This window comes from Lissotriton vulgaris, chromosome 7 (assembly GCF_964263255.1).
Source record: "Lissotriton vulgaris chromosome 7, aLisVul1.2, whole genome shotgun sequence".
Lineage (NCBI taxonomy): Eukaryota > Metazoa > Chordata > Amphibia > Caudata > Salamandridae > Lissotriton > Lissotriton vulgaris.
In genome coordinates, this window is record NC_141695.1 from 602,713,157 (window position 1) to 602,730,310 (window position 17,154).

The 17,154-nt window shown below is 48.0% G+C and overlaps 1 protein-coding gene across 1 annotated transcript in view; it reads left to right on the plus strand.

Annotated features, from left to right (window-relative positions):
- Window positions 1–17,154, plus strand: part of WBP2 (WW domain binding protein 2) — a 242,899-nt gene that overhangs the window by 126,785 nt on the left and 98,960 nt on the right. The window contains exon 6 of the mRNA XM_086930725.1: window positions 9,251–9,376. Coding sequence (XP_086786851.1) covers window positions 9,251–9,376 — 126 coding nt within the window. The remainder of the gene's footprint in view (window positions 1–9,250; window positions 9,377–17,154) is intronic.

Below are 17,154 nucleotides of genomic sequence, written 5' to 3' on the forward strand. Positions count from 1 at the left end.
TAAATCTATTACCCTTCCTACCTTTTATCCTCCCCCTCACCCTTCCAAGGAGGAAGAGAGACTGCGCCGTCTGGACCCTAAGCGGGCGGTGTCCTATTATCTTGATAGAACAAGAGACTTTCGAGTAGCTAGCTTTTCCATTTATCTTTGAACTTCTAGATCGCCGAATTAATTACGGCTGATGGTGAGCTACTGAGGAGTTCTGTTTATATCTGAACATGAGAAATCAAGCTAAATAATGGAAGCATGATTTGACACAGACTCGTCCGACTAGGTGAGTTGCGATTCTTTTTAATCTGGTCCTTAAACATGGCCAAAGACCGAATTAGTATTAAATACTCTACATCCATGTTATATACCCCACAGATTAATCATTCCACGAGAAAAACACAACTGAATATACCTTCCTTGTGTCCGAGTTATAAAGGAACAATAGGTGAGTGTCTCAGTATCCAGTCACCTACAGACCCGCTTTTAAAAAAAAAAACCTTTTAAACCATGTTTTTAATAAATATTGCCTGCAAAATCCAAACCTGATGGTTCTTCCATCTAACTTACAGGCTCTACATCTGAAAGAAACACGTTAGTGTTAGATTCCTTACCTTAGAATATCCCCAGGCGTCAGTCTGGATCCGGAAACTTTTGCGTAGCAGTACCCCTGCGCGTCGGTAGGCGTCGTCTGCAGGCGTCCCCTGCGGCTCCGCGTCCGTCGTCGGCGTCGTGCGCCGTGATGACGTCGCTGGAGTATATAGACGCCGCCTCCACGCGCTGACGTCAGTTCTTCTTTTTTCCGCGCCAGTAAGCGCAGATCCGAAGAGCAGTACTCCGGTCTTTTGACCAAGTTTTGTCAAACTTTCTATATCTTTTTGGTGCCTGGTAGGATGCCCGGTTTCAAGAATTGTGACGGTTGTGACCGCACGATGTCGGTCACGGACCATCACCGACTCTGCCTCCGGTGCCTGGGCCCCGACCACGACGTGGACGCCTGCGTCGATTGCCGGGCTCTGACTAACAAGGCTAGACGGGAGCGGTCCCGCAAGCTACTCGAGCTCCGGGTGTCGGCCCGCGTCGGGAGCGGTCCCGGTCCGGCCGGAGGTCCAGGGAGCGTTCGAGGGAGCGGTCGCGGAGCCGCTCCGGAAGTCGTCACCATTCGTCGGGCTCTTCAGGTAAGAAACACAAGAAGTCGGGGCGTCATCATCGTACCCCCGACTCCCCCCGACGCTCGCACGACGCGGCCGGGGTTTCGGGTGACCCCAACCCCGCGGCTCCGCGAGAGTCGCCAGCACGGCCTGCCCCATACCCTCTGGTCCCAGGGCAAGGTGCGACGCCTGAGGAGATTGAGGCGTTCCTCATGGCCATGAGGGCGCTCACTTCTCCGACGGGGCCTACGGCGCCTTCGGGCCCAGTGCTACCGTCTGGGGGCCCTGGCGGTTCGGGTGTCCCTGACTCGACGCCATCGGGTGCTCCGGCCCCGGTGCCGCCGACTGCTCCGACGCCGGCGCCGCAAGGGCCTTCGGGGTCGACGCCGAGTGGTCTGCCGGGGCTCCGGCGCCGGGCGGCGCCGTCCCCATACCCTCCCCGAATCCGGACGCGGAGTCGAACCGAAGTCGCTCGACGCCGGGCTCGACGCCGATGGGGCCTGTGAACCCCGAGGAGCCGGTCTACATCGTTGACTCCGAGTATGGAGATGATGAAGAGTACGGGGAAGGTTGGGAGGGGTCTGAGGACCCTCTGTCACGTGAGTGCCAGTATGACGTGGACTGGACAGGTGATTTGGGGGATGCCAGTGGTCTGGACGACTCACCTAACCCTGGCTTTGTCTCTCCTCCTTCCGTGGCATCGGAGGAGGGAGCTGCTTATTCAGTGGTGTTGATGAGGGCTGCCAAGGCCTTACACCTTGAGCTCCCCGTCGCGGCCGTGAGGCCTAACATCCTCACTGAGGTCTTCAAACCGCAGTCATGCCCACAGGAGCCACTGCTGCCGTTTAACGAAGCCTTGTCAGACGTTCTGTTGGGCACGTGGTCCAGGCCCGCTTCAGGTTCGCCTGTTGATCGGAACGTGGCCAGACGCCACCGTCCTTGTCCGGACGACCCCAAGTTCCTGTCCACCCATCCCACCCCCGAGAGTCTGGTGATCCAGGCCTCAACCTCCCAGTCCGCATTCCCGTCGGCCCCGCCCGACCGGGAATCAAAGAGGTATGACCAGTATGGCAAGAAGGTCTTCTCGTCCCTGAGTTTGGGACTGCGGTCTTGCAACACCGCTTGCCTCTTGGGCCGCTACACCCACTCTGTGTGGGATACGGTCGCGGAACTGCTGCCAGAATGCCCCATGGAGGTGCGGGCAAAACTCGGCAAAGCTGTGGCTGAGGGCCGAGATGCAGCAAAATATTCCATACGGTGTGGTCTTGATACGACCGACTCGCTAGGCAGAGCGATGTCCACGACGGTGGCGATTCGTCGCCACGCCTGGCTGAGATCCGCCAACTTTTCGGCAGATGTCCAGAATGCCTTGATGGACATACCGTTCGATGGCTGTCGCCTGTTTGGTGACAAGGCGGACCACGCGCTGGAACGCTTCAAGGACTCCAGGGTCACGGCCAAGTCCTTGGGTCTCTCGGCCCAGCGCCAGCAAACGGGTTCGTTTCGCTCCTTTCGTGGCCAAGGAAGGGGCTTCCCCACACGTGCTGCCAGCCACGCGCCGCAACAATCCTTTCAACGCTGTGGCGGCCGTGGAAACCGCCGTGGAGGCGGTCGGGGTTAACGGCGGGGTCAGGCCACACCTCCCCCCGCAGCATCTTCCTCCAAATCCTCCTAGTCCGTGCTTTCGGCCCCATGTGACGCCAGTGGGTGGCAGGGTTCGCCATCACCACGCTCACTGGCGCACAATTACATCGGACAGGTGGGTGCTGCAACTCGTCCGAAGGGGCTACTCCCTCCCCTTCGAGACCACTCCTCCAGCCATGCCACCGCAGAACCACCGTGTGTCGGGGGACCACTTGACACTTCTGCAGGAGGAAGTTACGGCCCTCTTGGCCAAGGGGGGAAATCGAGCGCGTTCCTGGGCCAGAAGTAGGGCGTGGTTGCTATTCCCACTACTTTCTGGTACCCAAGAAGGACAAGGGGTGCCTACGTCCTATCTTGGATCTACGGAACGTCAACGGCTTCCTCCGGAAGGAGAAGTTCAAGATGTTGACATTAGCTCAGGTCTTGGCTGCTCTAGACCCACAAGACTGGATGGTAGCGTTGGACTTGCAGGATGCGTATTTTCACATCCCCGTCCTGCCGGCCCACCGGCGTTACCTGCGGTTCACGGTAGGCCAGGAGCACTTTCAGTTTATCGTGCTCCCCTTCGGCCTTACCAGCGCCCCACGGGTGTTCACAAAGGTGATGGCGGTGGTCGCAGCCCATCTGCGCAGGTTAGGGGTTTCAGTCTTCCCCTACCTAGACGACTGGTTGTTGAAGGCGGGCTCGCCCCAGACAGTCGTCCACCACCTTCAGATGACGGCAGACCTCTTGCACGACCTGGGGTTCTCCATCAATGTGCCGAAATCACACCTGTGTCCCTCGCAAAAGCTCCTTTTCATCGGAGCGGTTCTGGACTCGGCGCAGTTTCGGGTTTATCCTCCGGAACGGCGGGTCCGGGATATACAGGCTTTGATTCCCATCTTTCAGCCGCTATCCCGGGTTTCGGTCAGGTTGACGCTGCGGCTGCTGGGGCTGATGGCCTCCTGCATCCTTCTGGTGCATCACGCCCGGTGGCAGATGCGGGCTCTGCAGTGGGACCTGAAGTTTCAGTGGGCCCAGCATCAGGGCAACTTGTCCGACCACGTCTTGATCTCGGAGGGCACTGCGAGACAACTGCAGTGGTGGCTTACGGACCGCGATTGGGTCAGAGGCAGATCCCTCTCCCTTCCCCAACCGGAGCACGTTGTCGTGACGGACGCGTCCCTCCAGGGCTGGGGCGGCCACTTGGGAGAGGCAGAGATCAGAGGCGTCTGGTCTCCGGCGGAGTCCCGGCTCCATATCAACCTGTTGGAGCTGCGGGCGATTCGTCTAGCACTGAAGGCATTCCTCCCCTTTGTCAACGGGAGTGTAGTGCAGGTGTTCACCAACAACACCACCGCCATGTGGTACTGCAACAAACAGGGCGGAGTGGGGTCGTGGACCCTTTGCCAGGAGGCTCTGCGCCTCTGGCAGTGGCTGGAACGTCAGGGCGTGACTTTGACGGTTCAACACCTGGCAGGTTCTCTGAACGCCAGGGCGGACGAACTCAGCCGTCGGTGCTCGATGGATCACGAATGGCGTCTGAACTCGGACGTGGCGCGAGGCCTCTTTCTGCAATGGGGAGAGCCTTGGTTAGATCTATTCGCCACAGAAGAGAACGCGCAATGTCATCAGTTCTGCGCGTTGGAGTTTCCAAGACGGCACTCGCACGGCGACGCCTTTCGGCGCGAGTGGAGTTGCGGTCTGTTATACGCCTTTCCGCCTATACCACTTCTGCCCAGAGTGCTGAAGAAGATCAGGCGCGACCGGGCCCAAGTTATCCTTGTGGCTCCGGACTGGGCTCGAAGGTACTGGTATCCCGAGCTACTCAGCATGTCAGTCGGTCCCCCGATCCGCCTGCCCCTTCAGGAGGACCTTCTGTCGCAGCAGCAGGGGACGGTCCTCCACCCGAACCTGTCCAGTCTCCACCTCCATGCTTGGAGATTGAGCGGCGGCAGTTGAGGCCATTTGACTTGCCTCCTGAAGTCTGTGATGTAATTCTGGCAGCCAGGCGTCCCTCCACAAAGTCGGTATACGCCTGTCGGTGGAACAGATTTGTGGCATGGTGCACAGCAAAGGCTGTGGATCCTCTTTCTGCCCCTCTTTCCGAGGTTCTTCTTTTTCTTCTCTCTCTTGCCCAGCAGGGCTCTGCTCTGGGCACTATCAAGGGCTACCTTTCGGCCCTTTCAGCCTTTCTAAGGCTTCCTGATCAGCCTTCTTTGTTCAAGTCCCCAATTGTAACGAGATTCTTGAAGGGCATCACACACATGTATCCACCTGTTCCGTTTGTGATGCCTCAGTGGGACTTGAACCTGGTTCTAACCTTTTTGATGTGTGCTCCCTTTGAGCCCCTTCATTCTTGTCCTCTCCATCTCCTGACTTTAAAGACGGCTTTCCTGGTTGCCATCACCTCTGCCAGGAGAGAGAGTGAGCTCCAGGCTCTTTCTGTCCAACCTCCTTTCCTGTCCATTCATCCTGACAAGGTGGTTCTCAGGACTAGACCTTCTTTCCTGCCCAAAGTAGTTTCTGCTTTTCACATCGGGCAGTCTATCACCCTCCCCTCCTTCTTCCCGCCTCCGCATCCCTCAAAGGATGAAGAGCGGCTCCATCGTCTGGACCCAAAACGTGCGCTTTCATTTTATATGGATCGCACACGCCAGTTCCGGGTGGATGACCAACTGTTTGTTGGCTACATGGGTGCGAAGCAGGGACGGGCGATGTGTAAACGAACCATCTCTCGGTGGGTCGTTCTGTGCATCAAAGCGTGCTACTCTTTGGCTCGCAAGGAGCCTCCTGTTGGGCTGAGGGCCCATTCCACTCGGGCCACGGCGGCTACTACTGCCCTGGGCCGGGGAGTCCCTTTGCAGGACATTTGCCAGGCGGCTACGTGGGCCTCGCTGCACACCTTTGCGAGGCACTACTGCCTGGACAGTCAAGTCCGGAGGGATGGCTTCTTTGGCCGTTCTGTCCTCCAGGACTTTCTGGTGTAGGAATGTATTGGTTCGCAGACCCACCACCAGGGTTGGTATTGCTGGGGTATCTATTCTAAGGTAAGGAATCTAACACTAACGTGTTTCTTTCAGATGAACAAGTTACTTACCTTCGGTAACGATATATCTGTAAGAAACATTAGTTAGTGTTAGATTCCTTACCGAACCCACCCATCCTCCCCGTTCTGCGAACTGATACCTAGGGTTAAGGACATCCCTTTCAGGGCCCTAGTTTCAAATTGCACCAGTGTTGGTTCTCTCATGGCTCTGCGTTTTCTGGCGCGGAAAAGCTGTGTACAAAGAACTGACGTCAGCGCGCGGAGGCGGCGTCTATATACTCCAGCGACGTCATCACGGCGCACGACGCCGACGACGGACGCGGAGCCGCAGGGGACGCCTGCAGACGACGCCTACCGACGCGCAGGGGTACTGCTACGCAAAAGTTTCCGGATCCAGACTGACGCCTGGGGATATTATAAGGTAAGGAATCTAACACTAACTAATGTTTCTTACAGATATATCGTTACCGAAGGTAAGTAACTTGTTCGTCACTACCTTTTCCCGTCCTGAAGAAGACCCGCTCGAGACCCACAATCAAGGCGTCAATAGGGTCGAAACGTCGACGATAAATACTAAAGGACTAGTCAATTGTGTCCAGTCTTTCCCTAGCTAACTATTGTGGCGTACTGGACAAAACAATTATTAAAACAAGAACTGGCCTTGAGAAGTCCTTCTTTTTCCTTCCCCCTTCCATCACTCACGTGTATATAAATCACCATTTTTTGTCACTTTTGCACAATATGTCACATTTCACTTAACACAATTGATGCGCCGTTTATTATAAAGTTGTTGTGTCATGTTCAATGCATTACTACAGGGTCTCTATAAAGAAGAAACAAATCATGAATGAAAAATAATTTAATGATTCAAACATTTGCATGACCCTCTCTGCTGGTTTGGTTTTGCACTTAATGATTTACTCTAAACGTCATAATAATTGATATAATTATGATAGAACATATGTTGCAGGATTTATGCGTGTTTTGAACATATGTTGCAGGATTTATGCATGTTTTGAAGCGATCAGGTTCATACCCGACAGAACCATTGTCTATATTTAAACTGTATTGCCCAGGTTCTGAGGGATACCCCATGAGAAGTATATAGGTCGCCTAGCTGGCTGCCACTAGCTGGCTGCCGCTGGCCTTTTAGCCAAGGGATCTCTGGCACCTAAAAAACTTTGGAGTGCATGGTTTGAGCACGCGGAGGACACTGCAAATAAAATCTTCCTGTTTTGTTCCTCCAAGATTTCTGTAGCAACAGAAAGAAGACTTGTAGGACTTAGGATTTATAATTAATGGACTCTTGCCCATTTCTAGGAGCTCTACAATATCAGGGTCCAATTTCAGATGACAAATGTCTTTATGGTAGGAGTCTGAATGTCGACCTTTCACACATAGGCAGCTAAAATGATCACTAGTTCATGCAAACTATCAGTCACAAAATATTATGGATGACAATGTTTGGGTTTGTGCACTGTTGGAAGTAAGTGCAGGGGGGAATGTGGTGAAGTCCTTAAAGTTTCTATGAGGGATAAACCGAGAACGAGAGATTGTATTTTTCAGAGTAGGGAAACCTAAAGTCCTAATCTCAGTGCGAGCTTGAAAGTGGAGAGAGAGATGAATTAAGGGTCACAATATAAGGTTGTGGAGGAGGTGGAGCAAGGAACATCTGTTAAATTACTCTTTAATAATATTGAGAGTTCGCACACTTTTCTAGGGCTCTCTCATTAGGTTTTGAGCACGGGATTGGAAGGAATGTCTTCTCCACAAAGAACAATTTGTGTTCCTTTTTTCAGAATTCTGTACACTAACCATTGACTGTCATACGTTTTTTTCCAAGTCTGTACTCTTTGTGATTATGTGATCCTCACTATTAATAATCAACACCGAAAAGAACTGCCTGTGTTGATTGTCCCGAACAATTCACGACAGAGCATTTAAAAAATAAATAAAAACAAAGATATCTATTAAAAAAACATGAGGCTCTAAGATTTGGGAAGCTTTTCCTGTCTTTTCTTTCTTTTTTTTTTTTTTTTTTTAAATCAAAAGGCTGTTTTTTTTAATTTACTGGAAGGTTATTTTCCACTCTAGTGCCAGGGTTCCTGAACAATGCCAATGGAATCTTTTCTTTTTGTGCTATTCCATTTAGAAATTGCATGATTCTTTTTTTTACACCATTGAGCTTCTTTTGGTGATTTTTAGCTTTTCAATGTGTTTTTGAGGGTTCTTGCTATATTTAAGATTTTCCTCAGCTGCTGTTTCATGTAGGTGGCCAAAAGAAATCGGAAAATGATCCCCTTGCCTCCTTGGTCCTTTGACGTTCTGAGGAGGAATGCCCTCATTTACCAAAATAAGTCCAGGAGGACACTGATTCGTGGTGAGTGAATTTGCTTGAGAGTCGTGAAAGACCGAGCCTCAGCAGAGCCTGTTGCGGCTTAATCTGAGCCAAAGAACAAGCGTAGGGCATCTGCTGCTTCTACACCCCCCCCCCCCCCACCCCCCCCCCCCCCCGGTGCTGCTAGAGACATATGCTGCTACCAGTTGACATCAAAGCACTGATTAGTGAAGACACCTAAGGCATCATATTTTTGATGTCTTCACATTTGACATGAAAAAAATAAATGACAGAGGGCAACCTAGGTGACTTCGAGACCCATATTTTTGAGGGATTGCCAATCAAGAATGTATTTGGGTATTTCGAAGGGTATCTTCTTGTCCCGCCTGCTGCTGTGTGTTTTACTGATAGGCAAGAAGGCAAATTCTGAGTTAGAGAAGGAAATGTACTTTTTTGTAATAATATTTTCGCAGCAAGAATCGGTTATATTCACTTGTAAAATTTAATGTTCTGATGGATCCTTCCAATAGCAGATCGGTTACCTTTCGTTTTGTACTGTGAGCAGATTTACACATGAGATCACAAATGTGGCTTCTTGTGCAATGGTTGAAATATTTGTGGCATTGGTACGATCTGGTATTGGTTGTAATAACAATGTAGTGAAGTACTTGCACTGATTCAATATGGTGTTATCATGGTAGCATACCCACCCAGCAGTGACACAGTAAGTATGTTTTATCTAATTATGCACTTACGAAAACCACTGAAACCTCCTTTTGGACAGCATCAAAATAATCTTACCACCAGCTGGATCTTCAGTTCCGGTATGAGACTTTAATGCAGAATTAAATTGGCATCCTGCATTGGAATTGATTCATGGTTGTTCGATTAAGGCATTTACCTTAAAGATGGCATTTCTAGTAGCAATTCAAACACTTTGAATAGGCACTAAACTACACTATGTTAGCTATAGATGAGCACTTCATACAGTCCCAAGGGAAATTGGTATTTAAAACACCATCAGGAGTTACAGCAAAGATTTTGTTTTATCATGGTAATCAAACAATTGAGCTCAGAATTTTTCTTTTTCCCATCATTCAGGAATTTACCCTGGTCCACCGATGATGGATGGAGCTATGTCCTACATGCACCCGCCTCCTCCCCCATACCCAGGGCCCATGGAACCTCCCACGGCAAGTGCTCCTGAACTGCCTTCCACAGCTGCAGGTATGTGGAGAGCAATTGCAAGATGCCTGGCATTGCAGAGAGTGGAAGATGGAGTTAACAGTCTTTTTGAGGAAGTCAGCTCGATTAATCGTACTATTCTGTGGCTGAATGAAGAGTTTGAAATTAAAATGTGATGAGGACATGTGTAAGTCACAAATTCACATCAGCATCACAGCCACAGGAGGACTTGTATGGTGATGAAGCACTACAGTTAAACGAACACTCTAGTACTGAGTAAGGCTTTTTGATGATTTCAAAATAGATAGAGGGTTGAGGTGTGCCTCACCAGTTAGGTTACGCATTCCATAATGAATATTTCTGCAACACAAATTTGTCCGCTGCCTTTAGAGAATGATTTGAAGGTGGGTCCAAGCCTGATCTAAAAAAGAGGCACAGTTTTGTGCAGAGAATGAAGTTGTTGTTGGCCTCATCATGCAGAGTTGTTGTAGATCAATGCCAAAACGTTTAAATTGCATCTTTTCTCAACGACCGGCACTAGCGAACTGTCAGGATAGGTTGTGTGTGATTGAGGTAAAACACTTTGATGATGAGCCTTGCTGCTTTAGGCGTGTTGGAAGAATTCACGTGTGGGTGCAATATCTGAATTTGCATATTAATTTGGGGTTGACATTTCCTGAGGAGGAGTTTAAGATGACATTGGTGCCAAAGAAAATGAGGGACTCACATGAGAACACAGGACCTTGTACTTTTTTCTTTACAAATGATATAGAATTAAATGGTCTGGATCGCATAGTGTGACTGTATAGAGAGCTGAAACTCAGTAGGGCTCTGAGAATAAGCTTGGTCAGCAATGCTAGCTTAGCAACATTCAGCAGAGCGTGTTCTAGTTTATCAAGAGGTCCACGTTTCTGAGAGGTAGACACGATTTCAGCAGTCTGATTTGAACTGCTGTCTCGGAGGTCTCTGTGCAGATGGGTGTCATGATGTATATGTTAAAGCTCCGAAGGCTCATAGGACATCTGGTAAAGGCGCACAAATTGATGTGGCAGAGTTAAAGGGTGGAGCCCTACAGCATCCCACAACAAGTAGGCCAGAGAAGATGAATAAGGACTCTTGCAAATGTGACTGTACTGGTTATATGGATAACATTTTAATCAAAGCCAGCCATAGAGTGAGCAAACACTCTTACCACTACTTCTGAATTACTATCCTAAAGCAAGAAATCTATGTGCACTAATCTAATTGTATTTATATTTTCTGTACCTGGTCTCAGTTCCCTCCTTTTTGCATACCTTTTCCTTGTAACATTGCACAGAAGATACATTTCATTCAATCACTAATGCTTGTCAGCAGCTGACACACTACTTGGTAGGTGGCTTTATTGAACTTGCTCGTGTTATGATGTTTGAAATCTGCAGGGTACGTTTCATGCTGGTGCTTAAAAGAAAATATGCTAAATCAAGAACTAGTACCGGCATTGACCTATAATCAAAGAATTAATATAATGTTTACAAAATGTTCTTCAGTTGTCTTATATTTTTACTTTGTTAAACGTGTTATACGAGTACAGTTATGTTTTTAAAAAAATCAACTTTTCGTATTTAGCCAGTGTTCAGTTGCTAAACAGAACCATTTAAGTTGTTACATTGGCGATACTCTGTGACTTGCCATCCACACGATAACAAAGCTACCAGTAGTGTTTAAGAGAGAAAAAGCTAAGTCAACTCTGCAATCATTGTGGCTTACATTACTGCAGTCTAATAGAAAGAAAGCAGTGGAAAGAACGCTGGCTTAGAAACTATGCAGGGCATTGCTGGAACGCCCTATGGCCCCAGCCCCATAGTTTCATCACTTGAAAACTTAAAACATGTTATTCTGACGGAGCCAGTATCTCCATTACCAGCCCTACCAAGAATCCAAAGGCATTTACAATAAGGTCTTGCAAGATCGGCCACAGCATTATTTTTCAATGTAAAACTCATAATTCCTTTAACAGCGTGTTGAAATAAGTAAAAATATATCATTGTTGAATTTTATTTTTTGTTTAATGGGTCACGCTGCCAAGATGTGGCTCTTTTAATAATGCACAGTCATAAAGGGATTATCTAAAATTAATTGTACTGTCCAGTTCCTCATCATTGGATCTCTCAAATATTCACCTGCTTGAATTATTCTCCGAAATCAGGCTGGGAACCCTCAGTAATCTCTGTTAACGCAGCTATGTTCACATACGCCCAACAACATTGGAAGCACCTATAGACTACATGTTGTCTATTCACCTCATTTTATTACATGAATTTTGTCCAGTCGGGTAAAGAGATACGGGGCGCCACTCCCTCCTTGAAGCTTCGCGGATTAGATGTTGTACTGCATAGCTGGTGAATAGCTGGGAATCCTTTCTGTTTTTCTCCAGATGTATTTTTCCAGTTAAATACGAATTATTCCACTTGAATGCGAACATTTTCTGTGGTTTGTTTCCTCTTCCACCCCCTGCAGTAGAAGGTGAGCCTTGTGCTTCCTTGTCTGTTAGCCTGACCCTAGTGAGCTGTTTTCTTTCACTGTGGCAGAGGCACACAATTGTGCATCCATTTAGGGAACTTACCTGAGGTGGTCAGTGTTATCGCGCAATCATCCAGTGCAGTTGTAGGCCTGCAGTCTGAATGTGGCTGGGCATCCTTGCGGCCTAAGACGCCTTCATGTTTCCATTGTTGTGGTACTTGTATGCAGCATTGCCATCGAAAGGCAATGTTTGGGATTCAGAGCCTTAGGCATACCCATAAACAGTATCAGTTTTCTGGTGTAGCGTTAGTTGTCCCACTGTACTGAAAGCCTTGTTACTTTGCAAACTTTTATGTAGTTTAGCATGTTGTGGCATGCCCGGTTTAACTATTTCAAACCTGAGTCTATAAAATATTGCTTTACTGAATAGTTATCAGCATCATTCATAGATTGAAGCCACCTTCCACCTAGAGGTTCTTGTAGGATTAAAAACCATGTCTAAGATAAAGAATACCATTTCTAACACATTGGCGTGTCTAATTTGAGGGAGAATATCTTGGGCTCAGCATGGCACAGACCTCTGCTCCAGGGTCTCCTCATCCTATAATGAGATGGGGCAGAGCCAGAGAGGTCAGATGTGCCACAAAAGGGGCCAGGGACATCTTAAATAGAGCTCACATTCACATACATCCAGGGTCAAGGTTATTATCCAGTCTGAGAGAAATTGTATTAATCCTGCAGGGCACAGAAAAATCTGTACAAGTATTGCTCACACCTGTACAGGAGCCGTCATTCATGAGTGAGTGGCCATAAGGCAGAGTCATGGAGTTTGTACATCAGCCTGGCTGGTACAAAGATGCCTTTATCTTTTGATTCCGTCGCCACTCCTAAATCTTCCATTCATTTCTTCTTTTCCAACTGAGGTAATTTCTTCTCCCAGAGGTGGAAAGTCGGGGAATTAGGATAGACTGGGTTTTAATAATTTTAAATTGCTCATTTGGCACGATTTGCACTATACTCTTTAGTATTCTGGTACCTACTGCTTTCTTCTGACCGCGCTCGAACCCCGGTCCCCGCAGACGACTAGGTGCTGCCGTGGGACGCATTGGGGGATAGCGGACTTCTTGGTAGGACGGTCTTGTGCGGACTAGTCGCTCATTTACCCCACCCACCACCGCTACTTAAACCACACCTTTACTGCAGCGCAGGTTGACAAACAGGTAATTTCTTCTCCCTGAGGCGGAAAGCCGGGAAATTAGGATAGACTGGGTTTTAATCATTTTAAATTGCTCATTTGGCACGATTTGCAGTATGCTCTTTAGTATTCTGGTACCTACCGTTTTCTCCTGACCACGCTCGAACCCCAGTCCCCGCAGACGACTAGGTGCTGCCGTGGGACGCATTTGGGGATAGCGGACATCTTTGGAGGACGGTCTTGTGCGGACTAGTCGCTCAGTATACCCTGCCCCTCCAGGGTACAAATGACATAATTCACTCGACCGCGCAGCGGGTGCGCCGGCGGCGCGCCAAAGGCAAGCCCGTCTGCACCTGTCCACGCCAGACCGCTGCCAGGTGCCAGCCACTATGCCAGTTTTCCCTTGGGTGAGGTCCCCAACCCCAAGGTTAATATGAAGACTATTTATTCCAGACAAGAGCTTCTAAATCTTGCCAACCAAGGAGACAGCCAGGACTGCCCCTATGCCTTGACCCACCACTGTAAACATCAGTTCCCATTATACCTGGAAGGCCCTATCTCCTGCCGCCACTGTAAATTCCACAGTTTCCACGATAACAACAGCACCTTACCCTATATTCCCCAGGTCACGGAGGAAACCCCAGCTGACAACATTTGGACAGCCTTCTTAGTGAACGTGCGTTCTCTCCTCAAACATGCGACTCACATTTGGGACTTTCTTACCTTCTCAAAACTGGATCTTGGGTTCCTCACAGAAACCTGGATCAAAACCACTTCCGCCCCAGCCATTACTACAGCCCTACAGGATGGATACAGGATCCTGAAATTAGATAGACCCAAGAAAACTGGTGGTGGGATCGCCATTGTTTATAAGGATCCTATTGAAGCAATCATCCTAGATCAACACATGAGTACAGACCTAGAAGTAATTATATTCAGGATAGACCTCCATTCACAACTTAACTGGAAAGGTGCACTTGTATACCGTCCCCCTGGCCCCATTGCAAAGTCAATCAATACTCAGAGATAATTGCACCCCATGTTATCTCCACTAACAGATTCGTCCTTTTGGGCGACTTTAACATCCATAGTGAAAATACTCTTGACCCAGAGACCATGCACTTCTCCAGAGAAATACTTCCCCTTGGTCTGATTAAGAAAAACAACGCACCCTCACATAACGCAGGTCATACGCTAGACCAAGAATTATCGAATTATTCAGACCTAATTTATAAACAAACACTCCTACTAACCTGGTCAGACCATCAAATGATTACATTTGACTTATTAGGACCCAGGGCGAACGTACATAACAGAAAAACGGGAATGTGTAGCTTGAGGCAATGGCATAAACTTTCGCCGGCGTCCTTTGCAGAAGCATTCCATGCCTTCCCGCTGCCCTCTGATAACACAGTTGAGGAGCATCTCAAATCATTTCACAAGGCTATCAATTTAACCTTAGATGCCACCACCATACCCATAAAAAAAGACGTCCACCTTGGCTCGTCGGCCCCAAGCCTCATGGTACACGCAAGAATTGAAGGCAGAGAAAAGTAAATGCAAAGCACTGGAACGTACCTGGCGATGATCTAAAACACAATCAGATAAGGACAACTTTAAGGCGATGCAGAGGAAATATCATAAGAATCTCAGAAACGCCCGTAAAAAGCATATAGCATCTCAATTGGAGCAAGCTGATAATACCTCCAAAACACTCTTCCCTATTCTTAACTCCCTAGTTAACCCAAAAGCCTACAGCCCTGAAGACGAACCGTCCCAACTACTCTTTGACAATATCGCTAATTAACACAGAAGATTGAGGATATCTACGCCAAATTCACCCCCCCCCCCCCGACCTTGTGAGCCAGATATAGACATTCCTCTGATCTGCTCCCCTGCACACTCCCAGCCTTCTTTAAAAGCGTTTCCCCTTCTCACTACAGGAGAAACCAAAACCCTGCTTAAATCAGCCAAGTCAGGGTCCCCCAAAGACCTCATCCCGGCAAAAATTACTAAAACTCTTGCTACTGAACTGGCTGGACCTCTGGGGGCAGTCTTTAATAGCTCTATCACCGCGGGCAAATTTCCGAAGGAATGGAAAGATGCACAAGTGATGCCAATTAGGAAAAACTCAAAATTACCACCGTATGTGATCACTAACTACCAACCAATCACCCTGCTCCCGCTATATAGTAAGCTGTTGGAGAAACACATCAATAAGCATCTTTCATCTTTTGTTGAAATCTCCAATTGTCTTGATCACTCCCAGTCGGGATTCCGCCCCCGGTATAGTACGGAATCTGCCTTGGTCAAGGTTTTAGATTAAATCAGATTGCAAGCGGACGGGGGTCGAGCAGTCATTCTTGTACTGCTCGACCTATCCGCCGCCTTTGATACCATCTCGCATCAGATTCTTCTAGACAAATTGCGCACTATAGGCATTCAGGACACAGCTTTGGATTGGCTAACAGACTTTCTCAAGGACCGAACCCAAACTATTAATCTGGGCCCTTTTAAAGCTAAGACCACTTCTGTCACTAAAGGAGTCCCACAAGGATCCTGTCTCAGTCCCACCTTTTTTAATATTTATATTCCTCCGCTAGCCGCCCTGCTTAGGAAGATCGGGTTCATCCCGGTCTCCTACGCAGTCGATACACAGCTGCTCCTAGCCTATGATACCGATGCGCCTAATATTCACGAAATATTTTCTGAAGGCATGCTCCAAATCACGGCATGGATGAGTCAAAATTTCCTCCAGCTCAATCCAAGCAAAACAGAAATCATGCTATTCATGGAGGCAGTCAATAGCTGGTCCCCAAGTTGGTGGCTGAAAGAACTAGGTACGGCTCCAACCCCTAAATGATTGTAAAAAATCTAGGGGTGCTTGTTGATAACAAGCTAAATATGGAGGAGCATATTGCACTCACGAAACGATCCTGTTTCCATGCCCTTAGTCTTCTACGTAAAGTCTTTCCGGTTTCAGGTTTTAAAGTCTTTATTTGAATAATAAAATCATAAAAGACAACATTTAAAACATATTAAGACATTTGGACAGCCGAACAATATTCCATTATAATAGCATTTTACAATAACAGCAACATTGTCCTAATTCATTTTAATTTAACTTAAAACACTTTTAAAGTTAAAAGTTAAAAGTAGTTATTAAACATCCAAGAAATACAAAGACAAACCTGACCAGAAGATACTAAAAAGAGGATTTTAAAAATACGGAGTAAGTAAAACCATTCCTAATACAATGTACATTATCCTGCATTTAAGAAAAACGGTTATACTTTAGTTAACAAATTGAAAAACCCTATTGATGGTTTTGTCTGCTTCTTGCCCTGATGGCCCAAGCCCACCCTAGAAATGTTGCTATGCCCACCACAAACACCTCTGAGGTGTTAGTTTTTAAAACCCAAATAGCCTCAGAGGACCTTCTGAAAGGGAGGCGTTGAAACAGAGGTTTTATCCATTTTGTACGTGGCGCTAAGTAGGTCGGACAGGCAAACAAGAAATGACCCTCAGTTTCCTTATGACCTGGGCACCAACTGCAAAATTCCGTTGCTCCATTAACCCAATTTTTTGTAAAAGAATTCAGTGGCAGGGCTCCTACCCGAATCTGGTGGTAAAGTTTCTTATCCAGCGGTCTGGTGATAATATCCCAGTAGGTCTCACGGGAGGGATCCAACTTAATGGTCCGAAACCTTCCCGTTAGACTAACAGAGCTGGAAGCAGTCACCAACGATTGACGGACCGAGGCCCAGTACAATGCCTTGAATTCCTGTTTTGAGGGAAAAGGCATTAGTACCCGGAGATACCCACAGCTGTTCCAGTCCCATTTCGACCAGAATGGTTTTTACCGTTTGTAGCCAAGGAATTCTCCCGGAACCCCCAATTGACCTCACTTCAGCCAGTTCCTTTGAAATGAGGGTGAGGTCAGGGGAGGTCCATATGCGCCTCCAAAGGGCCACCAATCTAAATCTTGCCATCTCGTTAATTGGGTTGCATCCCAGATCCTGGCAGAGGGGTATAGAAGGAGAAGATTGGGGTAACCCTACCAAGCTCCGTAAGAACTTACACTGGATTTTGAATAGGCTTGAGAGATCCATGAATCCCCAGA